Genomic DNA, 25,653 nt, shown 5'->3' with positions numbered 1-25,653 from the left:
ACATATGTAGTAGTAGTAGCTACATATGTAGTAGTAGCTACGTATGTAGTAGTAGTAGCTACATATGTAGTAGTAGTAGCTACATGTAGCTACTTGTGCTACTAGGCTAATCCGGCACTGCGCGAGACGTTCATTTTGCTAATTTTGCAATGAACCAAAACATCTCGAAATGTTCATCCCAGCTGTTAATTTCCCTCTCGCCTTATGACAAAAAATAAAAACGATTGACACGACTCTGCCTCTTTGTATCTACACTGTGCCTATCCTTGCTATACACACACACACATATTTATTCACGATATCTTGGTTACATTTTCCATTAAACAAACAAAAAAACACGTGGTCAACATTTTGTTTTTCGTAGGTCCGAGGCACAGTGCCGACTGTGGCCTGTTGGATAACCCGGCCCTGGTGGGTGGGTGAGTGGGTGGGTGGGTGAGTGGGTGGGTGGGTGAATGGATAAATGAGTGAGTGGGTGAAAGAGTGGCTGGGTGATTGAGTGAGTGAGTTAATGGGTAAATGAGTGAGTGGGTGAATGAGTGAATGGCTGGGTGAGTGGGTGAATGAGTGGCTGGGTGAGTGGGTGGCTGGGTGAGTGAGTGGGTAAATGAGTGAGTAGGCGAATGAGTGAGTGGTTGAATGAGTGAGTGGGTGCTGGGTGAGTGGGTGGGTGAATGAGTGGCTGGTGGCTGGGTGAGTGGGTGGGTGGCTGGGTGAGTGGATGAGTGAGTGGGTGAATGAGTAGGTGCCTGGGTGAGTGGGGGGCTGGGTGAGCAGGTGACTGGGTAAGTGGGTGAATGAGTGGGTGAGAGGGTGAATGTCTAGATGCCTGGGTGAGTGAGTGGGTGGATGAGTGAGTAGGTGCCTGGGTGAATGAGTGGGTGAGAGGGTGAATGAGTAGGTGCCTGGGTGAGTGAGTGCCTGGGTGAGTGAGTGGGTGAGTGAGAGGGTGAATGAGTAGGTGCCTGGGTGAGTGAGTGGGTGAATGAGTAGGTGCCTGGGTGAATGAGTAGGTGCCTGGGTAAGTGAGAGTGTGAATGAGTAGGTGCCAGGGTGAGTGGGTGAATGAGTAGGTGCCTGGGTGAGTGAGTGCCTGGGTGAGTGAGTGGGTGAGTGAGAGGGTGAATGAGTAGGTGCCTGGGTGAGTGAGTGCCTGGGTGAGTGGGTGAGTGAGAGGGTGAATGAGTAGGTGCCTGGGTGAGTGGGTGAATGAGTAAGTGCCTGGGTGAGTGAGTGGGTGAATGAGTAGGTGTCTGGGTGGGTGAGTGAGTGGGTGAATGAGTAGGTGCCTGGGTGAGTGAGTGGGTGAATGAGGTGCCTGGGTGAGTGAGTGAGTGCTTGGGTGAGTGAGTGGGTGAGTGAGAGGGTGAATGAGTAGGTGCCTGGGTGAGTGAGTGCCTGGGTGAGTGAGTGGGTGAGTTAGAGGGTGAATGAGTAGGTGTTTGGGTGAGTGAGTGGGTGGATGAGTAGGTGCCTGGGTGAGTGAGTGGGTGCATGAGTAGGTGCCTGGGTGAGTGAGAGGGTGAATGAGTAGGTGTCTGGGTGAGTGAGTGGGTGAATGAGTAGGTGCCTGGGTGGGTGAGAGGGTGAATGAGTAGGTGCCTGGGTGGGTGAGAGGGTGAATGAGTAGGTGCCTGGGTGAGTGAGTGGGTGAATGAGTAGGTGCCTGGGTGGGTGAGAGGGTGAATGAGTAGGTGCCTGGGTGAGTGAGAGGGTGAATGAGTAGGTGTCTGGGTGAGTGAGTGGGTGAATTAGTAGGTGTCCGGGTGAGTGAGTGCCTGGGTGAGTGAGTGGGTGAGTGAATGGGTGAATGAGTAGGTGTCCGGGTGAGTGAGTGGGTGAATGAGTAGGTGCCTGGGTGAGTGAGAGGGTGAATGAGTAGGTGTCCGGGTGAGTGAGTGGGTGAATGAGTAGGTGCCTGGGTGAGTGAATGGGTGAATGAGTAGGTGTCCGGGTGAGTGAGTGGGTGAATGAGTAGGTGTCTGGGTGAGTGAGAGGGTGAATGAGTAGGTGTCTGGGTGAGTGAGTGGGTGAATGAGTAGGTGCCTGGGTGAGTGAGTGGGTGAATGAGTAGGTGTCTGGGTGAGTGAGTGAGAGGGTGAATGAGTAGGTGTCTGGGTGAGTGAGTGGGTGAATGAGTAGGTGCCTGGGTGAGTGAGTGGGTGAATGAGTAGGTGTCTGGGTGAGTGAGTGGGTGAATGAGTGGGTGCCTGGGTGAGTGGGTGAATGAGTAGGTGCCTGGGTGAGTGAGTAGGTGAATGAGTAGGTACCTGGATGAGTGAATGAGTGGGTGAATGAGTAGGTGCCTGGGTGAGAGGGTGAATGAGTAGGTGTCTGGGTGAGTGAGAGGGTGAATGAGTAGGTGCCTGGGTGAGTGAGTGGGTGAATGAGTAAGTGCCTGGGTGAGTGAGTGGGTGAATGAGTAGGTGTCTGGGTGAGTGAGTGAGTGAGTGGGTGAATGAGTAGCTGCCTGGGTGAGTGAGTGGGTGAATGAGGTGCCTGGGTGAGTGACTGAGTGCTTGGGTGAGTGAGTGGGTGAGTGAGAGGGTGAATGAGTAGGTGTTTGGGTGAGTGAGTGGGTGAATGAGTAGGTGCCTGGGTGAGTGAGTGGGTGCATGAGTAGGTGCCTGGGTGAGTGAGAGGGTGAATGAGTAGGTGTCTGGGTGAGTGAGTGGGTGAATGAGTAGGTGCCTGGGTGGGTGAGAGGGTGAATGAGTAGGTGCCTGGGTGAGTGAGTGGGTGAATGAGTAGGTGCCTGGGTGGGTGAGAGGGTGAATGAGTAGGTGCCTGGGTGAGTGAGAGGGTGAATGAGTAGGTGTCTGGGTGAGTGAGTGGGTGAATTAGTAGGTGTCCGGGTGAGTGAGTGCCTGGGTGAGTGAGTGGGTGAGTGAATGGGTGAATGAGTAGGTGTCCGGGTGAGTGAGTGGGTGAATGAGTAGGTGCCTGGGTGAGGGAGAGGGTGAATGAGTAGGTGTCCGGGTGAGTGAGTGGGTGAATGAGTAGGTGCCTGGGTGAGTGAATGGGTGAATGAGTAGGTGTCCGGGTGAGTGAGTGGGTGAATGAGTAGGTGTCTGGGTGAGTGAGAGGGTGAATGAGTAGGTGCCTGGGTGAGTGAGTGGGTGAATGAGTAGGTGTCCGGGTGAGTGAGTGGGTGAATGAGTAGGTGCCTGGGTGGGTGAGTGAGTGGGTGAATGAGTAGGTGCCTGTGTGAGTGAGTGAGTGCCTGGGTGAGTGAGTGGGTGAGAGGGTGAATGAGTAGGTGCCTGGGTGAGTGAGTGCCTGGGTGAGTGAGTGGGTGAAAGGGTGAATGAGTAGGTGCCTGGGTGAGTGAGTGGGTGAATGAGTAGGTGCCTGGGTGGGTGAGTGGGTGAATGAGTAGGTGCCTGGGTGAGTGGGTGAATGAGTAGGTGCCTGGGTGGGTGAGTGAGTGGGTGAATGAGTAGGTGCCTGGGTGAGTGAGTGGGTGAATGAGTAGGTGCCTGGGTGAGTGAGTGGGTGAATGAGTAGGTGCCTGGGTGAGTGAGTGGGTGAATGAGTAGGTGCCTGGGTGAGTGAATGGGTGAATGAGTAGGTGCCTGGGTGAGTGAGTGGGTGAATGAGTAGGCGTCTGGGTGAGTGGGTGAATGAGTGGGTGCCTGGGTGAGTGAGTGGGTGAATGAGTGGGTGCCTGGGTGAGTGAGTGGGTGAATGAGTAGGTGTCTGGGTGAGTGAGTGGGTGAATGAGTAGGTGCCTGGGTGAGTGGGTGAATGAGTAGGTGCTTGGGTGAGTGAGTGGGTGAATGAGTAGGTGTCTGGGTGAGTGAGTAAGTGAATGAGTAGGTGCCTGGGTGAGTGAGTGGGTGAATGAGTAGGTGCCTGGGTGAGTGAGTGGGTGAATGAGTAGGTGTCTGGGTGAGTGGGTGAATGAATAGGTGTCTGGGTGAGTGAGTGGGTGAATGTGTAGGTGTCTGGGTGAGTGAGTGGGTGAATGAGTAGGTGCCTGGGTGAGTGAGTGGGTGAATGAGTAGGTGTCTGGGTGAGTGAGTGAGAGGGTGAATGAGTAGGTGTCTGGGTGAGTGAGTGGGTGAATGAGTAGGTGCCTGGGTGAGTGAGTGGGTGAATGAGTAGGTGTCTGGGTGAGTGAGTGGGTGAATGAGTGGGTGCCTGGGTGAGTGGGTGAATAAGTAGGTGCCTGGGTGAGTGAGTAGGTGAATGAGTAGGTACCTGGATGAGTGAATGAGTGGGTGAATGAGTAGGTGCCTGGGTGAGAGGGTGAATGAGTAGGTGTCTGGGTGAGTGAGAGGGTGAATGAGTAGGTGCCTGGGTGAGTGAGTGGGTGAATGAGTAGGTGCCTGGGTGAGTGAGTGGGTGAATGAGTAGGTGCCTGGGTGAGTGAGTGGGTGAATGAGTAGGTGCCTGGGTGAGTGAATGGGTGAATGAGTAGGTGCCTGGGTGAGTGAGTGGGTGAATGAGTAGGCGTCTGGGTGAGTGGGTGAATGAGTGGGTGCCTGGGTGAGTGAGTGGGTGAATGAGTGGGTGCCTGGGTGAGTGAGTGGGTGAATGAGTAGGTGTCTGGGTGAGTGAGTGGGTGAATGAGTAGGTGCCTGGGTGAGTGGGTGAATGAGTAGGTGCTTGGGTGAGTGAGTGGGTGAATGAGTAGGTGTCTGGGTGAGTGAGTGGGTGAATGAGTAGGTGCCTGGGTGAGTGAGTGGGTGAATGAGTAGGTGCCTGGGTGAGTGAGTGGGTGAATGAGTAGGTGTCTGGGTGAGTGGGTGAATGAGTAGGTGTCTGGGTGAGTGAGTGGGTGAATGTGTAGGTGTCTGGGTGAGTGAGTGGGTGAATGAGTAGGTGCCTGGGTGAGTGAGTGGGTGAATGAGTAGGTGTCTGGGTGAGTGAGTGGGTGAATGAGTAGGTGTCTGGGTGAGTGAGTGAGAGGGTGAATGAGTAGGTGTCTGGGTGAGTGAGTGGGTGAATGAGTAGGTGCCTGGGTGAGTGAGTGGGTGAATGAGTAGGTGTCTGGGTGAGTGAGTGGGTGAATGAGTGGGTGCCTAGGTGAGTGGGTGAATGAGTAGGTGCCTGGGTGAGTGAGTAGGTGAATGAGTAGGTGCCTGGATGAGTGAATGAGTGGGTGAATGAGTAGGTGCCTGGGTGAGAGGGTGAATGAGTAGGTGTCTGGGTGAGTGAGAGGGTGAATGAGTAGGTGTCTGGGTGAGTGAGTGGGTGAATGAGTAGGTGTCTGGGTGAGTGAGTGGGTGAATGAGTAGGTGCCTGGTTGAGTGAGTGGGTGAATGAGTAGGTGCCTGGGTGAGTGAGTGGGTGAATGAGTAGGTGTCTGGGTGAGTGGGTGAATGAGTAGGTGTCTGGATGAGTGAGTGGGTGAATGTGTAGGTGTCTGGGTGAGTGGGTGAATGAGTAGGTGCCTGGGTGAGTGAGTGGGTGAATGAGGTGTCTGGGTGAGTGGGTGAATGAGGTGCCTGGGTGAGTGAGTGGATGAATGAGTAGGTGTCTGGGTGAGTGAGTGGGTGAATGAGTAGGTGCCTGGGTGAGTGGGTGAATGAGTAGGTGCCTGGGTGAGTGAGTGGGTGAATGAGTGGGTGCCTGGGTGAGTGAGTGGGTGAATGAGTAGGTGCCTGGATGAGTGAATGAGTGGGTGAATGAGTAGGTGCCTGGGTGAGAGGGTGAATGAGTAGGTGCCTGGGTGAGAGGGTGAATGAGTAGGTGTCTGGGTGAGAGGGTGAATGAGTAGGTGCCTGGGTGAGAGGGTGAATGAGTAGGTGTCTGGGTGAGTGAGAGGGTGAATGAGTAGGTGTCTGGGTGAGTACACCCGAGGCACAGTGCCTACTGTGGCCTATTGGATAATAACGGCGCTGCTCTCAGTGGCTTCCTGATGCAGGCTCTTCATCCAGCAGTGGATTGACCATGGCCGATGCCAAACCGAGGATTGTGTGTGGTGTCCGCGAGCCGGTGGTGAAATGGTCTCTCGGGAGGGGTCACCATGCTCTCTCGCCGCCGAACAAACATCACCAGCCCCCTTCTCTCCCTGTGTGCGCGCGTTGGAAAGTTTGGTAGGAGGGTGGCTAGGAGGATAACTCCCTCGCCTGGTCTACAGGAGGTCGTGGGTTCAATCCCAATCCCGACGCCTGCTGCTGTATATTTAGAGTTTGCGTGTCTCTCTCTCCCCATGGTGAGATGTTAACTCCATCGCCTGGTCTACAGGAGGTCGTGGGTTCAATCCCACAAAGTGGCAGTGACGTCACCACCGCGCTTGTGCCAGGCTAGGTGCACGTTAAGTTCACGTGCAGCGTCGAACGCTCGCTGGCACGAGGTCACGTGACATACCCAGGTGCCATGGGTGGACTGATTGCGATGACTGGCAAAGACAAAGATCCCCCGACTAGCGTGGACAAACTCTGTTGGGGCAAGTGCTGTTTGCGAGCACCTATGAAGGCCGGCAGAGTAAGCAAGAACATTTGATGTTTCGCACCCTTACGAGTCCATCACGAACGCGCAGCACACGAGGGGGGGGTGGCGTGAGCAGCCCCACGCCCGGCCGCCTTTGTCTCCCCACACACACACACACAAGCACGCGCGCGAGAGTGAGTCGGCCACGTGCAGGGGGAATTGAATCATTTTAATGGCCGACGATGGAATGTCAATAACAGCGACTCTACTGACAACTCCCGTGCTTTGTAATTAACCGGGCGAGAACCGAGATTCACCAAATCTTACGAGCGGTGAGTGGGGGGGGTGGCGCTTGTGGTAGGGGAGATTCTCACAGAGAAACAAGGGCACCGCGGTAGCTAGGAGATGTTAACTCCCTCGCCCGGTATGCAGGAGGTCGTGGGTTTGATCCCGACCCTGACGCCTGCTGCTGCTGTATATTTGGAGTTTGCGTTTCTCTCCCCGTGGCCGCGTGGATTTGTCCCGGGTTCCTCCGGTGTTTCCCCTCCACAATTTCGAACCGACGTCGTCACGCGTTCGAGAGAAATGTGGCTGCTGCTGCTGCTGCTGCTATAAATGTCCACGCGACGATGACGACATCATTGGCGATGGCCACACAGCTCGGTGGAGACCTCATCTGGTGAAGCGACAACCTCCTCCCCCCAACTCTCTCTCTCTCTCTCTCGCACCCAACCACCGCCACGGCAGCGGCGGCGGCTCCTTCCGCTTGCCCTCTCACCGCTTGCCCTCTCACCGCTTGCCTGCTAAAACCACCAATGGTGGGCGGGGTGGGGGGACAGGGTGCCACCAGTTGAAGCCGCGCAACTCGCCCGTCCACATCCGAGCCAGCAGCCGCGCAACGGAGGGTGGGGGTGGGGCACGTGACCAGGCCGCCCACACGCCTCGCACAGCTCCACCATCACCACCACCACCCCCCCGCCCGCCCGCCCCTCGATCGGCATTGAGACGACCGCGAGTTGGGCGAACCCGGCGATGAGCCACCGCTCTCGTCCCTGCCGTGTTTGCAACCGGGTTGCGGCAGACCTCCTCCGGCAACCGGTTGCGGGTGGGGGGGGGGGGGGTTGGGGGGGGGGTGGGGGGTGGGGGGGGGGGACGGTCTGCGCGAAAAAACGGATTCGGCGGTCGAACGCGAACCCCGAAGTCGCGCGACCGACCGCCGCCGATGAGCGCTCGCCAAAACCACCACGGCCACACGCACGGCAACGACGGCCCGCCCCACCTCGCGCCCCCGCCCGGTCCCACGCACGAGCTCGCTATAAAATAGTGCCTTTTTTTTTTAAAAAACGTCGACATGATTCTTCTTCTTCAGCACGTCAATTTAGCTACGTCATTATTATTATTATTATCGTTCACCGCAAGTTAAAACAACCCGCAGCCTGACGTGACTAGGGGCTTCAAGTTTGGGCGGCGCTCGGCCGCCGACGACGAAAATCGATAACAAAAAACAGAAACCCCCCAGCGCGAAGGGGTTTGTGTGTCTAGAGCACTAACGAACGAGCGGCGAGCAAACGAGCCGACGCCGCTCGCGACCGTCGGCACCGTCGCCACCTCCTCCTTCTCCTCCTCCACCTCCTCCTCATCCTCCTCCTCATCCTCCTCCTCATCCTCCTCCTCATCCTCCTCATCCTCCTCCTCATCCACCTCCTCCACCACCTCCTCATCCTCCTCCTCATCCCCCCCTTGACGGCCTGACGCGAGCTCCGCACGACCCGCGGCCCACGCGGGCGGGGGGATTGGGCGCCCCCCCACCTCAATTCTTCCCCTTCGCTTTCCCCCGGGTGCCACGGCCCCGACCCCTCTTGGGGGTCACCGTCGCCCTCTTGGGTGCCGCCGCCGCCGCCGGCGGCTGCTGCTGCTGCTGCTGCTGCCCACCCTCCCCCGCCACCACGGTGGGGGGCTCCGCGTCCCCCAAGGGGGGCTCCGCCGCGTCCCCCAAGGGGGGCTCCGCCGCGCCCGCCTGACCCTCCGTGGACTCGTCCGGCGCGTCGACGGAGACCGGGACGACGACGACGACGACGGCGCCCTCGCTGCCAACCTCCATCGCCTCCTCCGGGAGCACCGATCCCTCGCCACCCTCCCCACCCTCACCACCATCACCACCCTCCCCACCCTCACCACCATCACCACGCTCACCGCCCTCACCACCCTCACCACCCTCACGACCCTCGCCACCCTCACGACCCTCACCACCCTCACCACTCTCACCCTGCGATTCGACCGCTGCCCCCTCTGCCGGCTCAGCCTCTGCTACTGCTACGCCGTCCGCATCTCCCTCCCCTGCTTCCTCCTCCTCCTCCCCCCCCGTGCCTCCCTCCACTCCCTCTTTCCCCTCCGCTCCTCCCTCCGCCGCTCCCCCCTCAGCTTCGCCACTCTTGGCAGCGGCGGCGGTGACGGCAGCGGCCGCCTTCCGCTCGCTCTCCTTCTTGGCGTTCTCCACCATCTTCTTCTCGTGCTCCTTGAACTCCACCGAGAAGGGGTCCTCACCCTGCCAACACCACAACCGTCAAAGACGCGCGGCGGCGAGACGTTAACTCCCTCGCCTTGTACGCAGGAGGCGGTGGCTTCGATCCCGACCCCGACGCCTGCAGCTGTATATTTGGAGTTTGAGTGCCTCGCTCTTTCTGTACCCGTGGTCGCGTCGATTTCTCTCCAGGACCTCCGGTTGTAAATTTTTCCCCCTCCACATTCAGAATCAACGTCACGCGTTTAGAGTATTTGGCTGCCGCTATAAATTTCCACGTGACGATAACGATTCGTGGCCAAAGCCGCTTCTGAACAAAGAGCTACGTTGCTCAGTGGGCCTTACCTGGTCAAATAAAAAATAGTTTCATAATTTAACAAACTCCAACAGCGCAGACCGCTACGCCGCTCCCGAGAGAGAGGCACCGGCGTCGGGAATCGAACCCAGGCCACTCGGGAAGACAACCCCAAGTGTGTAACGTTTGCTCCGTCACTTGCCTTCTTAAATTTCTCAAACATCTCCACCACGTCCGGCTGGTTGAGGATGCTCCTGGATATGTGGAGGATCTCAGACCTCCTTTCAAACATGTACTTCTGCAGGAGCACACACACACAGGGACCGCACGCCTCCGATTAGAGTGGTTGGCTCGGTACGGTGCGATACAAAGTTCAATATACGTACACACTGCACCATAGACTCAACACTGCCCATAGACTGAACACTGCACCATAGACTCAACACTGACCATAGACTACCACTGCCCATAGACTCAACACTGACCATAGACTCAACACTGCCCATAGACTACCACTAACCATAGACTCAACACTGCACCATAGACTCAACACTGACCATAGACTAACACTGCCCATAGACTCAACACTGACCATAGACTCAACACTGCCCATAGACTACCACTAACCATAGACTCAACACTGCCCATAGACCAACACTGACCATAGACTCAACACTGCCCACAGACTCAACACTGCCCATAGACTCAACACTGCACCATAAACTCAACACTGACCATAGACTCAACACTGCCCATTGACTCAACACTGCCCATTGACTCAACACTGCCCATAGACTCAACACTGCCCATAGACTCAACACTGCCCATAGACTCAACACTACCCATAGACTCAACACTGCCCATAGACTCAACACTACCCATAGACTCAACACTGCCCATAGACTCAACACTGCCCATAGACTAACACTGCCCATAGACTCAACACTGCCCATAGACTAACAATACCCATAGACTCAACACTGCCCATAGATTCAACACAGCCCATAGACTCAGCACTGCCCATAGACTCAACACTGCCCATAGACTAAACACTGCCCATAGACTCAACACTGCCCATAGACTAACAATACCCATAGACTCAACACTGCCAATAGACTCAACACTGCCCATAGACTCAACACTGCCCATAGACTCAACACTGCCCGTAGACTAACACTACCCATAGACTCAACACTGCACCATAGACTCAACACTACCCATAGACTCAACACTGCACCATAGACTCAACACTGCCCATAGACTCAACACTAGCCATAGACTCAACACTGACCATAGACTCAACACTGACCATAGACTCAACACTGCCCATAGACTCAACACTGCACCATAGACTCAACACTGACCATAGACTCAACACTGCCCATAGACTCAACACTGCCCAAAGACTCAACACTGCCCAGAGACTAACACTGCCCATAGACTCAACACTGCCCATAGACTAACAATACCGATAGACTCAACACTGCCCATAGACTCAACACTGCCCATAGACTCAACACTGCCCATAGACTCAACACTACACATAGACTCAACACTGCCCATAGACTCAACACTGCCCATAGACTCAACATTGCCCATAGACTCAACACTACCCATAGACTCAACACTGCCCATAGACTCAACACTACCCATAGACTCAACACTGCCCATAGACTCAACACTACCCATAGACTCAACACTGCCCATAGACTCAACACTGCCTGTAGACTAACACTACCCATACACTCAACACTGCACCATAGACTCAACACTGCACCATAGACTCAACACTGCCCATAGATTCAACACTGCCCATAGACTCAGCACTGCCCATAGACTCAACACTGCCCATAGACTAAACACTGCCCATAGACTCAACACTGCCCAGAGACTAACACTGCCCATAGACTCAACACTGCCCATAGACTAACAATACCGATAGACTCAACACTGCCCATAGACTCAACACTGCCCATAGACTCAACACTGCCCATAGACTCAACACTGCCGATAGACTCAACACTGCCCATAGACTCAACACTACACATAGACTCAACACTGCCCATAGACTCAACACTGCCCATAGACTCAACACTGCCCATAGACTCAACACTACACATAGACTCAACACTGCCCATAGACTAACACTGCCCATAGACTAACACTCCCCATAGACTCAACACTGCCTATAGACTCAACACTGCCCATAGACTCAACATTGCCCATAGACTCAACACTACCCATAGACTCAACACTGCCCATAGACTCAACACTACCCATAGACTCAACACTGCCCATAGACTCAACACTACCCATAGACTCAACACTGCCCATAGACTCAACACTGCCCGTAGACTAACACTACCCATACACTCAACACTGCACCATAGACTCAACACTGCACCACAGACTCAACACTGCCCATAGATTCAACACTGCCCATAGACTCAGCACTGCCCATAGACTCAACACTGCCCATAGACTAAACACTGCCCATAGACTCAACACTGCCCATAGACTAACACTGCCCATAGACTCAACACTGCCCATAGACTAACAATACCCATAGACTCAACACTGCCAATAGACTCAACACTGCCCATAGACTCAACACTGCCCATAGACTCAACACTACACATAGACTCAACACTGCCCATAGACTAACACTGCCCATAGACTAACACTCCCCAAAGACTCAACACTGCCTATAGACTCAACACTGCCCATAGACTCAACATTGCCCATAGACTCAACACTACCCATAGACTCAACACTGCCTATAGACTCAACACTACCCATAGACTCAACACTGCCCATAGACTCAACACTGCCCATAGACTCAACACTCCCCATAGACTCAACACTACCCATAGACTCAACACTGCCCATAGACTCAAGACTACCCATAGACTCAACACTCCCCATAGACTCAACACTACCCAAAGACTCAACACTGCCCATAGACTCAACACTACCCATAGACTCAACACTACCCATAGACTCAACACTCCCCATAGACTCAACACTACCCATAGACTCAACACTACCCATAGACTCAACACTGCCCATAGACTCAACACTACCCATAGACTCAACACTACCCATAGACTCAACACTCCCCATAGACTCAACACTCCCCATAGACTCAACACTGCCCATAGACTCAACACTGTCCATAGACTCAACACTGCCAAAAGATGGAGAGATGGAGAGAGATGGAGAGAGATTGAGAGAGAGATTGAGAGAGAGAGATTGAGAGAGAGATTGAGAGAGAGATTGAGAGAGGCCATGACAGGTACGTGCAAGCGACTCGCCTCCCTCTTGTTGACGTGCGACGTTGCCGCCATGTGGCCCTCCACCTCGTGTCGCGACAGCGGGATGTAGACGTTGCAGATGTAGCACGCCACCACCTCCTCGCGCTGCATCAGATCCTCCAGCTCCAGCCCTGTAGCAGCAGAGAGACGGTGGGAGCGTGGGGGGCGCAGAGACAGAGACAGCGCGGAGGGGCGGCGGTCGGCTGGTGACGGGGATTGGGGGGCGGCCGTGACGCTAGGTGGGGCAGCTCTCTCGCACTCTCAATCATTTTCTATCCTTTCAGACGCGACTCCGCGGCCCGCCCGTCTGGAACGCTCTTCCCCGTCCGATATTAGGAAGCCGCCGGGAGCTGTGATGAACTTTTAAATCGTCGTCTAAGATGGACAAGCTCACTTGTTTAGAACTGCCTTTTGTGTTTAGTTTTGTTGTCCTTCCCCCGCACCTCTGATTAGCGCGGTTGGCTACGTACGGTGGTGCGAAAGAAGTTCAACATACGCACTGCACATAGACTAACACTACCCAGAGACTAACACTGCCCATAGACTAACACTGCCCAGAGACTAACACTGCCCATAGACTAACACTGCCCAGAGACTAACACTGCCCATAGACTCAACACTACCCATAGACTAACACTACGCATAGACTAACACTGCCCATAGACTCAACACTACCCATAGACTAACACTACCCATAGACTCAACACTACCCATAGACTCAACACTACCCATAGACTCAACACTACCCAGAGACTAACACTGCCCATAGACAACACTACCCATAGACTAACACTGCCCATAGACTCAACACTACCCATAGACTAACAATGCCCATAGACCATAGACTCAACACTACCCAAAGACTGACACTGCACCTCCAACGAGCATGGTTGGCTACGTAGAGTGTGAAAGAAGTTCGCACCGTTCCCAGCAATTGCTGTTAGTGAAGAAGTGAAATGTTACATCTGCCCCTTGATGTCGCATCCTCCACTACGCACGATTCCCCGCACACACACACACACATACGCGCAAACATGCACACACACACGCACGCCACTAGTTCGGCACATGTCGCATACGTACACACACACGCGCTCGCACACGTGGATACACGACGTCGCACGCATGCATACGCACATACGCGCGCACGCACCCCCACGCACAACGCAACTGGCTGGCCAAGCGAGCGTGGTGGCGCTCATCGACTTTGGGTTTGGCGGCGTGTCACTGCTTTCGCTTTGCTTGTTTTGACTCTTTTTTTATTTCGTTTCGGGTTTTAAAAAAACGCACGAGGGCCCCAAACGGAATCCAAATGGAATTTCCACTCCTCCTCGTTTTTAAACCGCAGATGGTTTAGAGAGGCGCACGCGCGGACGGCACCGGGCGGCGGAGGGGAGGAGGAGGGGGTGTGGGCGGGCGGTGGGGGGGTGGGGGTGAGGACGCGGAGCTGCCCGGCGCTCGTCAGCACTCCCTGCGACAGCCCTCTCCAGTTTACCTGCCAACGGGTCAAAGCTCTGCTCGGCCGGATCAACCACGGCCTCTCCCGCCTCATTCGTGGCTTCTGCCGGCGCCTTCTCGGCGTCTTGCTGCGCTTCGGCCGACGCCTCTGGCCGCTTCTCCGCCGCTTCCTCGACAGAAGACGACGAGGCCGGCGCTTTCGCATCCTGCGCGGGCGTGTCGCCCTTCGTCGCCGCAGACCCCTCCTCCTCCTCCTCTTTGCGTTCGTCGTCGGCGACGGCGGCAGGTTCGGCGGAGGTGGAATCATCGGCGGCGGCCTCCTCCGCGGGAAGAACAGCAGTGCTCTCAGAGTCTGCCACATCGCAGGCTTTACCGCCCGTTGTTGTTGTTGTTGTCGTTTCCCCCATTGTTGTTGTTTTCCCCCCCGTTGTTGTTTCGCCGGGCACCTCAGCCGCGACTTCTTCGGTTCCCAAGACCTCGGCCGTCACGGCGGCTGCGACAACGGCAGAGGCCTCTACCACTGTCCCAGTCGTGTCCATAGATTCGTCGTCGTCTTCTCGCTGCTCTTGTCGTTGCGGTTTAGCGTCGGCGGGGAGATCGGCGGCGGTTTCGTCCGGCACGAGTGCCGGGTCGGCACCGGCCACCTCGGCGGCGGCTTTCCCTTCGTCCTCCGCGGCGACATCGCTCAAAGTCTTCTCCTCCTCCTTCGACTTGGAGCTCTTTGGCTTCTCGTGTCGGTTCACTTTGCCATACTCCTTCTTGCGCGTTGCCAATTTCTTGTTTCTCAACGTTATGTATTGCTACAAGAGAAGAAGGGAAAATGTAAAAGTAGATCTGCAAAAGATCGCTCTTTCTCGAGTTGTGACTTCGTTGCGCAGTGCCGTTAGGGTTACACGCACGCAGACACGCACACGCTGGCGGACCACCCCACAAACCCCTCCCTCCCCGCCCAGTAACAGCACAAACACAACAACACGGCCCTGGCTTGCTGTGTGTGGGCTGTCTCGCACCTACCCCAGTTCCCGGCTCTCCAGAACAACAAGCGGTCGTACATCTCAAGCCTACTCCACGCAGACTCCCCCCCCACCCCCCAGACACACACACCCACCCGCCCCCTACTGTGAAAACTTGTGAATAAACTATAAACCTATTAAAAAAAATAGATTTGACCAGGTAAGGCCTACTGAGCTACGTGGCTCTGTTTCAGAAGCGACCTGGCTATCACAAACGACAGCTCAATGAAGTGGCTCAACATCATCGGCGTGTGGAAACTTCTAGCGGCAGCCAAATACTCTAAACACGTCACGTTCATCCTAAATGCGGCGGGGAAAAAAACTGAGAGGACTCTGAGAAAAATCCGCGACACCACGGGGAGACGGACAGACACGCAAACTCCAAATATACAACGGCAGGCATAGTCAGGGTCGGGAACGAAAATCTGAGCCTGGGTCCTCGTGCTCAGCACTAACGCTCATCTCAGAGCACCATACACAGCACACTGCGAGTACCACACACTCGCACGCACAGGGCTTAGGGGTTTACACGCGCACAAACACACGCACATTTGCGAAAGGTTCTCTGCCATGTAATTAAGGACAAGCGTTTCACAGAAACAACAAGACCAAGCCTGGATTAAACACATCCACGGCACATCCTAGACTCGGTCCCTACGATAGAAGATTAATGCTGCAAGTGTCCAGCGAGCATCTCTTAAGACAGCGGCCCTCACGGCGAAACATCCGCTGCTCCCGACGCGGTTATCTGTCTTGACCGCCTGAATGTGACATTGTCGTTGTTGCTCTACGTCTACATCAGAGATCTCTTAGACCTGACTTGTGATATTCATTAACGTCTACACCGAGCTTACCTCTCATCGACCCGCGTTGAGAACTCGTGGTTTAACCAGACCGACCATTTCATTTCGTCCACAACGGTGTTCAACCCACCATCACCACACTGCAGGTCACCCGCTCACCCACTCACCCCCGAACTCACTCACCAAACTCACCCACCACATCACAGGTCACCTCACTTCTCTTCCCCATCATCTCTTTTCCCCAGCTCTTATGATCTCCTGTCCACTAAACCCTAAACTCGTTTTGTTTTCCTAGATTTGAAGCTTTCGTGACTGCAAGGATTCATACTCTTTGTTTTTTTTTCGGTAAAGTCATGTAGGGAAAATAAATAAATAAATGGAAACTGTGCCTTTTTTACACCTGATGAAGGAAGCTTGTGTTGCCTCCGAAACGTCGTGATTTAATTTAGTTGTTTTCATTTATTTTAATTTTATTTTTTACCTACGTGACTTTACCGAAAAAAAACAAAGAATTTTTATTTTACCAGGCAAGGCCCACTGAGCTGGCCACAACTGGAAGCTCAACGAAGTGGCTTATCGTCACGTGTCAATTTATAGCAGCAGGCTAATACTGTGAGCGAATCATTCTAAATGTGGAACGGGAAAACTGAAGGTCCCCGGAGAAAAATCAACGTGACCACGGAGAGAACGTGCAAACTCCAAAGATAAAGCAGGCGTCGGGGTTGGGCTCGAACCCACGACCTTCTGTATACCAAGCAAGGTAGTGAACATCTCCTCGCCGCCGTGGCGCTTTAGGGGATGCAGCTCTCGTTCCTCAACGAGGCTGCCAACTCTGAGAGTCCGAGATTCAAGGCTGGGGTTTCTCGTCTTAAAAAGCGAGGAAATGTAGATTTGGCTTCGCAAATGAAGCCACGCTGCTTAACCTGGCCGCCTTAAACCTGCCTCTGTAAAACTCGGAGATTCAGCCCAAACCGCCGACGGTCCAGCGAGCACCGCTGGGGATCTTAACTTACGTGGCGGATTCTCCGCATCGCATTCGGAAGGCACACGGCCAAAACCCTACCCACGCATTCCCAGCAAACGTGGTGGAGAATCCTCCGTACCTCCGATTAGAAGCCCCCCATTAGATACCTCCCATTAGAACAGTTGGCTTACGTACGGTGCAAAAGAAGCTCAACAAACACAGAGAACAACGGGCAGCTGCACGCGCATACACGCGCACACACAAACAGGAAAACACAAACGCACACACACTCGCACACACGCACACACACACACACACAAACAGGCAAACGCACACAGCCGGGAGAAAATAGGGGAGGAGACCCTTTGCCCAACAAGTATGAAGTTGGCCGACGGAGACAACTGTAGGCCGACTACAGTGTTCACTACCAACGGTTATCAGAAGTAACCAACGACATTTCGGTGACCCAGGTCGTGGGTCACTCTTGCGTACAGGGGACTCGTCACCGTCTCCGCTCGCGCGCGCTCTGCCCTGCTTAGACAAGGTCAACTTGAACTGGACAACGGCAGCAACTGATAAAGTGACGGGGCGGGGTGGTTGGGAGGGCGGGAGCGGAGGCAGTGGAGAGGGAGGGGAGGGAGTGAGCGGAGGGGAGGGAGGGAGTGAAAGGAGGGAGGGAGCGGAGGCAGGGGAGGAGGGGAGGGAGGGAGGCGCTGGGGTGCAGGCTGTGGAGCCTTACGTGCAGGAACTCGGACATGCCCTTCTCGTCGGGGAAGGACTCCTTGATGAGGCGCAGGATGAACTGGTGGAAGGGGCTGCCCAGGTGGTACTCGATGTCAGCCTCCTCCGCCGTGCCGTACTTGCACACGGCGCAGTAGTACTGCTGCCTGCAGACATTCATCATTTTGATGGCAAAAAAACGTCCCATAGGTATCAACTGCCGCCCTGCAACGTGTTTGTCACCATGGGCACCACGCACGCTCACGTCAGCTGTGTGCCACCCATTTTGACACAGCCACTCATCCCAACCAGCCTTGCCACTCCGTGGCGGTGACGTCACCGCCCTAGGGGAGAGAGGCTCGTGCCAGGCTAGGTGGAACTTCTGAGGACGTCACGCGTGAAGTTTGCAAGGCTTTCTCGCTGCTGGCTGGAGAGATCACGGGACCCCAAGTGGATGACCGACTGGGGCATATGCATGGGGTGCTGGCAGTGGCGAGATGTTAACTCTCTCACCTGGTATGCAGGAGGTCGTTGGTTTGATCCCGACCCTGACGCCGCCTGCTGTATCTTTGGAGTTTGCATCTCCAACCGTGGCAAGAGATGTTAATTCCCTCGCCTGGTAAGCAGGAGATCGTGGGTGTGATCCCAACCCTGATGCCTGCTGTATCTTTGGAGTTTGCGTGTCTCTCCTCTCTCTCCCAATGGTAGAGTAGATTTTTTTCAGGCCTCCGGTTTTTCCCTCCCCATGTAGAATCGACGTCACGCGCTTAACAAGTGTTTGGCTGCTGCTATAAATTTCCACGCGATGATAAGCCACTTCGTTGAGCTACCATTACGTGAGGCCAGATCGCTTCTGAAAGAGAGCTACATAGCTCAGTGGGCCTTAGCTCGCATCCACGTGTCATTATACAATCGGACACGGGGAGAAATAGGAATTGATGACATCTGGTTTTACTCTGAATATGAACCTTACTTGAAGGACTCCCGTCTGTTCTTCATCCTGCCTGTGGAGAGACGTGAAACACAGAGGGGAAGATAATGATGAGAATGCGCGCACGTAAAACATCGTCACTTCCTAGGTCACGGTCACAACAACAATAACAAGAGTGATTTCCTGCCCCCCTGTTTACAGCTCCTGCACAGAGCCAGTGCTGGAAATTTCACATTCCTATGGCGGGGGACAAGTCTCTCCACAGGACAACCACACGGTTTAACTTCCTCACTCAAAGTGGTACTCGTTTTAACCACCCCGGAGGGATAATGAGCCAAACACACTTCATTACGGATCGGTTTTTAGTATTTGTTCACGCATTTGACTGAGGCGTGATGCTCAGTGCATCAATAAAGCAGCCCCTGTGTAGGTTACAGACCTAACGACGTTTTGTAGACGCGTCATCACGCGCTTGCTGCGTGCGTGTGTGCGCACGTATCCAGCGACATCCCTGGGCCACGGGGAACTTCCAAGTGCGACATGCGGACGGCCTGACAAGCCAGCCGGTCTCTCTCTCTCTCTCCACCAAAGACAAAGCTCCCCTGACAAGCCAGCCGGTCTCTCTCTCTCTCTCCACCAAAGACAAAGCTCCCCCGTGTAGCCCTAAAAGACCCGAGTTCGATTCCCGCTCACGGCCAACACCACTGACAATTATCTGAACCGGTCCTGGGCCTCCTCCCCTAGGTAAACTCGGCCTAAAATGAGTACCCGGTGCGGTGTGTGAACATCGCCACTGGCGGACGAAGGCGGCCGGGCGCGGTGTTGGCCACCCACCCCCTGAGTGTGCCGTTCCGGCCTTCATAGCCGCTGGCTGCTACTCGCGATCAGCACTTGCCCCTGACGGTCTGCTGAAGGCTACACGGGGGGAGGTGGGGATCTTTGTCTTGTTGTGGATGAGGTTGTGAGTGAGCGAGAAACTCACGGCCAGAATCATCGTAGTCCAGCTTCTCAGAGCGCTGCCTCTGTGAACAGACAGCACAATGGATGAGCAGATGCCAACCACCCACCCTGCACAGCCTACAACTGGGTAAATGTTTTATGAAATCAACCACGTGACAAGATGAACTCATTGCACACTCACCCCGTGCTTGTCATCTCGGTCGAAACCTGGGTGCAGCGACACATGGCAAACAAGGCAAACGTTATTCACACGGACAGGGGACGCCCCCCCACCCCGAGAACCGCAGTCAAAGATTCAAATTCAGGGGAGCGTGAAGGGCCCTGGCGATGCCCACTCACAACTGGGGCGCCACGGAGGCAAGATGCCAGCTCCCTCGCCCGGCACGCAGCAGGTTGTGGGCGCGATCCCCAACCTCGCGACGTCTGCTGACGTGTATTTGGAGTCTGCGTGTCTCTCGCCCCGTGGTCGCGTCGATTCTTTCCCCGGGTCCTCTGGTTTTTCCCACCGCATTTAGAATCGGCGTCACGCGTTTCAGAGTATTTGGCTGCCGCTATATATTTCCACACGATGACGACAAGCCGCTACGTTGAGCCATCATTTGTGATAGCCAGGTCGCGTCTGAAAAACGGGCTACATAGCTCAGTGGGCCTTACCTGGTATAACAAATAGTTTTTTGCAAAGGGACGTGGAAATGTGATAAATGGTCACCCACGCAGTGCCGAGAATCAATTCAATGATCGACTCTGGGTTTTGTCTAATTTTTGTTCGTCTTGGTATGTGTTACTTACCAAGACGGATTTCTGACAGGTATATAGGTCGACCCAGGCTTAAATAATGAGCTGGTGCGATGTGTGTGAACATAAGATATTGGGGAGACAAAGGCAGCCGGGCGCGGTACCGGCCACCGACCCCCCCGTGTTGCATGCCGTGACGACCTTCGTAGGTGCTGCTCGCTAACAGCACTTGCCCCAACAGTCTGTGAAAGGTTACACGGGGGATCTTGTTGTTGTGTGACGGTGAAGAGGTGCTATCTGTAGGCAGGCGTGCGCTGTACTTACTGCGCCCATCGGTGTCGCGGTCGCTCCTGCTGTGTCTCTGCAAACAAATAAAGAATAAAAACCACGGTGAGCGGGTGTTGGAAATTCCACATTCCCTACGGCGAGAGCGAGTCTACCCGTAGCGCACAACCGCCGTTGACCCTTCCCCACACAGAGTGGTGCTCAATGTATTGACCCTGGAAAGAGGGATGACAATGATGACGACTACGATGACAATGACGATGTTGACAATGATGACGATAATGATGATTATGTTGACAATGATGATGACAACGATAGCAATGATGACAATGATGACGACAATCACGATGTTGACGACGATGACAATGACGACGATGACAATGATGATGATATTGACAACGACGATGATGACAATGACGACGATGACAATGATGATATTGACAACGACGATGATGACATTGAGACAACGACGATGATGACAACGATGACGGACCAAGTTCAACCCCCTCCACAGCCAGGAGGTGAACTCGCGCGACCCTTCTGAATGCGAGCCGCTCGCTCTACGGCCGAGCAGCCACCTGGCCCACAGGCAGGTAGGCGACTTGACGTTGTAGAAACTCGTGCAAGGAAGTCCTTACTCTATCTGTAAAGTGGCTCATTTCATCCGTAGATCCCAATGCGCCACAGTGTATGGAAAGCCACAAAATAACCAGAACCTGTAGGGTACACGGCCAGAAGTAGGCAGGGAGTAAAGGCCAATTTAAAGAGGCGAGTTTTCCCTCGTTATTCACGAACTTGCTTTATGCACGAACTTGGCTCTCCGCCACGTTGGCTATCCGCGAATCGCTTCTGGAAGTCTACACGACGACTGCTTCAAGAGAGAGAAAAAAAAAATGATGAGAGAGATGAAGTGATGAGTGAGAATGTGATGAGAGATGCAGTGATGAGAGAGAATGTGAAATGAAGTGATGAGAATGTGATGAGAGATAACGCGGTGAGATATAAAGTGATGAGAGAAAGTGATGTGTTATTCTGATACTTTTCACGTATTTAATAGCTTATTTATGGGTTTATTTAAGGCAATGAAAAATGAAGGACTCCCGTAAAAGAGTGGAGTAATAACGGTGAGAAAGCCAGCAAGAAACAAAGTTGCTCACCTCCTCTTTGTCGTAGCGCTCGTGCTCTGCAGGAGAGAATGGCACAGACACGCTGGTGACCACTTCATCTGCGGTGCGCTGGTGCTGGCCGAACACAGCGCGAATGAGGCAAAACCGTCAAGTCCGGTAGACCGAGTTTACTCAACGCGGGCGGAGGCAGAACCGGTGCGCGGTTGTAATAGCGAAGAGCGCCGAGGAAGCGAGTGACCGCACACACGCAGGGCGCGCCGTGCGTGTGGGGGGTGGGGGCGGGCGCTACCTCTGCTGTCGTCTCGACGCGGTCTCTTGGGCTGGGACCCGCCGGACCAGGAGCGGTCGCGGCGCTGGTAGCTGCCGCCCTCGCGGCCGCCGCGGTCGTGATCAAGGTGGTGGTAGTGGTGCTCGCGCTCCCCGTAGCCGGAGCGCCTGAAGCCGGAACCGCCGCCGTAGCCTCCGCCATAGCTGCCTCCTCCGCCATAGTCCCTGCCGTGCTGCACCAAGATGTTCACGAAGATATTCACTCTCAACACACGGAGCCCTCGGCAAGACGCTCGCGCTGACGCTCGTCGCGCCAACGACTCGCGGGTCGTACTAGCGCGAGTACGAGCGTCAACGAGCCCAAACGCTCCCGCGTTCACGTCACGACGAGTGGTGGCGCGCCCTCACCCCAGAGGCCGCGGCGCGGTGCGGCGGCCCCCCGTAGTCGCGCGACGAGGACCCCCCGCCGACCCCGCCGCCGCCCCCCTCGTAGTAGTCTTGGCGGCCCCCGTATCCGTACGAGGCGGGCGCCTTGGCTGGGTACGGCGCCGCGTGGTGGCGCTCGTACGCGCGGTCGTCCGAGCGCCACCCGGCGGGTCGCGCGTAGCCCGCGTGGTGAGCGCCGCCGCCTCCTCCGGGGCCGTGGCGGTAGTCGTCCCCCCGGGAGTCGTATGGCTGGTAGCTGAACCGCGTTCACGCGCAGAGACAAAAATCCCGGGGGCTGTGAACGCCGATGCAGGCGCGTTCGTTCGTGCTTCGGGTCCCGGCAGGCCGCCCCGAGGTTCTTTATGTGTTTGGTTTTGTTGTCGATTTGCGCGGTTGGCTATGTATGGTGCAAAAGAAGTTCAACATACGTACATGCAGCCCATCGACTAAGACTACCCATTGACTCAACACTGCATCTCCGATTAGCACGGCTGGCTACGTATTGTGTTAAAGAGTTCAACATACACACAGCCCATAGACTAAACCTACCCATAGACTCAATGCTCCCCATCGACTAAGACTACCCATTGACTCAACACCGCATCTCCGATTAGCACGGCTGGCTACGTACACACGTGCGCACACCGCACAACACACATCGCTAGCTCGGCAACACAAAACCAGCTTCACGTAGGCATTGGCAAAATCCCGCGTGCGACGATGCAACGGCGTCGCGGTCCGAATCGCGTCCCGCGCCAACAGCGCGTGGACAGCGCACCGCGGTGGGAATGGCGGCAGACGCTTGTGAACTGCCGTGAAGGGGAGAGCGAGCGAGCGAGAACGAGCGTGGAATCACTCACTCCTTTGGGTGGCCTCCGCCGTAGCTGGTACCGGGACCTGCGCACGGCGACAGAAACGCGCGCACGGGAGAGAGAAAGTCTGAGCGTTGTTTATTTCATCGACCACAGAGGCGAGTTGTCATTCGCAAGGGTGACCCCCGTGGGGGGGGGCTCAGAAAGAAACAACATGACAAAATGCAAATAGATCTGTTTACTGCGATGCAGTATTTTTTTGGCTTCAGAAAAAAAACCGCGTCGCATGGGACATCGAAAATTTGCACAAAATCGCTGTTAAATAGTCAATTAACAACTAAGTGAAAATACTCAACAACTATTTTAAACTATGAGCTTTTTTTTATTTCACCAGGTAAGGCCCCAAATGCGCTACTACAGAGCTCTGTTTCAGAAGTGACCTGGCCACAAATGACAGCTCAACGAAGTGGCGTATCAAGTGAAAGTTTATCGCTCTAAACGCGTTGTGATGTTGACTCTAAATGTGGAGGGAAAACCTGGAGGACCCGGAGAGAAATCCACGCGACCACGGGGAGAGAGACACGCAAACTCCAAACATACAGCAGGTATCGTCAGGGTCGGGATCGAACCCATGACCTCCTGTATACCAGGCGAGGTAGTTCACATCTCGCCACCCAGCACAGAGAGCAACAGAAGCATCGCTCCATCTCCACGGTGGGCGGTCCCTCTGGAACACATCCGTTCCATCCCTTGTCTGCGGCTCCGCTATTATTCTCGACCATCGGCCACCATCTGCACTTGTGTGCAACAAAAACAGAGACCTTCATAGCTCATCGGATTCCTCCTCCAGTATAAATACGGCGGTGCCTCGGTTTACAATGCCATCGATTAACAATATTTAGACTCACGATCCGCCTCCCATAGGGGTTCCATTGTTTCCATTAACGGAAAATGTTCGATTAACGATCATGTTTACGATATCACGCGGACCCGCAAATTTTGGCCAATCAGAGCGGTCCCTAAGTGGGACTCTGCAGACCTCAGCCAATCAGCGATCCCTTCAGCCATTCATCGTCTTAGCCTAAGGTAAGAATTGTTACTTTATGCACCTTTTTATGCTCTATTCATTATTTATCCGTGTTTCTATTAATATTAATGATTTAATGCGTTCTTATGTTTATGTATTAAATTGCGTGGTTAAATGTGAAGCTATTTTTTTAGGGTGAAAAAAATCAACTTCATTTAACATGCATTTCCTATATTCTTGGTTCTTTATATTTTTATCATTTTATAAAAAATATAAAACAATATTTTGTTTTATATTTTTAGTTTATTGTTTCCCTTCTACGTGACTTTACCGAAAGAACCAAGAATATGAATCCCTGCAGTCACGAAAGCTTTAAATCAAAAATGTATTTCCTATGTTCGATCAACGACAATTTCAATACATGTTAACGTGGAACCAATAAATATCGTTCACCGAGGAGACCGCTGCATTGATTGTTCCGACACCGCATTCCGGAAGAGCTGCCCGGGTTTCGGTGGCAATCTTCCGGAATCCGTTTCCGTTCCATCCACAATAATTTACATTCCGATTCCGGAAGATCGTTCCCTTATCTTCACAGCGTCTTCCGGAAGATCTATCGGCGTTTCGGTGGACATCTTCCGGAAGCGGCAGACTGCCGGCGCTCACGGATTTGTTAAAAGGGGCCGCCATTTTGTCGCGGCTGCGTCCCAAAGCGCTCGCTCGCAGGAACCCAAACAAACTCCTTCGGCTGCCCAAGACTGTCGCCAACGCGCCGCAATACACCGCCCCCCCTCACGAAATTCGCCTCGTCGTTTAGTCGGCTCGACGATCCGTTTCGACCGCGTGCGAAGGCGATCCGCCCGTCGCACGGCCACAACTGGCTTCAACATTCGGGCCGAACAAGACGGCAAACGCGCCAGGAGCCAGCGTTATCGCCGCGATGTTTCCTTTAGTATTTGTCGGTGTGGGGGTGGCCATTGCGTCGTTATACGTTGTCATGGCGTCTGCTTTGCAACGACGATGAATGCGTGAGGGAATAACACCGAGGCTCGCTCTCTGCAGCAAAACAACCACGACAAAACCGTGGAGGAGGAGTCGGGACCGTCACCTCACCTCGTTCAAAATACGCCATCGCTGTTGTCCCTCGTGACGGAGGGGGGGGGGTGAACGGCTGCCGCTGCTTTTTTGGGCGGGAAGCGTGGCGAGCGTGGTGACGTCAGCGCGCTAGCGCGGTGACGTCAGCTCGCGTCGTGACGCCCGCGGCCACCTCGCGTGGTGACGTAAATATCCTGCAGGAAGAATCCGATGACCTGTAAAGCTCTTTTTTGACACGTCTAATGCGGGGGCACGGGGTCAGAAAGGTAAATCACTGTCAAACATCTATACCAATAATACTATACCGATCGCCTACTTCAGCAGCTGTGGTTATCCCACCTGAAGACGATTGCTTGTGTTGCGATCGAAACGTCGTGATCTATTATTTTTCTACCTACGTAACTTTACCGAAAGAACCAAAGAATATGGATTCCTGCAGTCACAAAAATGAAAACTAAATTAAATTCACGACGTTTCGGCCCACCACTGAGCTATTATAATACGCGCCTGACGTCACCA

The 25,653-nt window shown here is 54.3% G+C and overlaps 1 protein-coding gene across 1 annotated transcript; it reads right to left on the bottom strand.

The window, feature by feature from the left end:
- Positions 1 to 8,092: 8,092 nt before the first annotated feature.
- Positions 8,093 to 25,273, bottom strand: LOC142905822 (uncharacterized). Its single transcript, XM_076052974.1, has 14 exons — positions 25,153 to 25,273; positions 23,061 to 23,097; positions 22,183 to 22,456; positions 21,797 to 22,007; positions 21,538 to 21,563; positions 20,420 to 20,456; positions 19,542 to 19,567; positions 19,383 to 19,422; positions 18,443 to 18,473; positions 17,489 to 17,636; positions 14,007 to 14,769; positions 12,512 to 12,642; positions 9,400 to 9,495; positions 8,093 to 8,926 (listed from the first exon to the last, which is right to left on the bottom strand). The coding sequence occupies exons 1-14, from the start codon at positions 25,169 to 25,171 to the stop codon at positions 8,192 to 8,194; spliced, it is 2,574 nt and encodes an 857-aa protein (XP_075909089.1). The 5' UTR covers positions 25,172 to 25,273; the 3' UTR covers positions 8,093 to 8,191.
- Between the last annotated feature and the right edge of the window lie 380 nt (positions 25,274 to 25,653).

The sequence above is a fragment of the Petromyzon marinus genome, chromosome 59 (genome assembly GCF_048934315.1).
Source record: "Petromyzon marinus isolate PM22_M1 ecotype Great Lakes invasive population chromosome 59, UKy_Petmar_22M1.pri1.0, whole genome shotgun sequence".
Lineage (NCBI taxonomy): Eukaryota > Metazoa > Chordata > Hyperoartia > Petromyzontiformes > Petromyzontidae > Petromyzon > Petromyzon marinus.
This window is presented reverse-complemented; position numbering and strand designations above follow the sequence as displayed.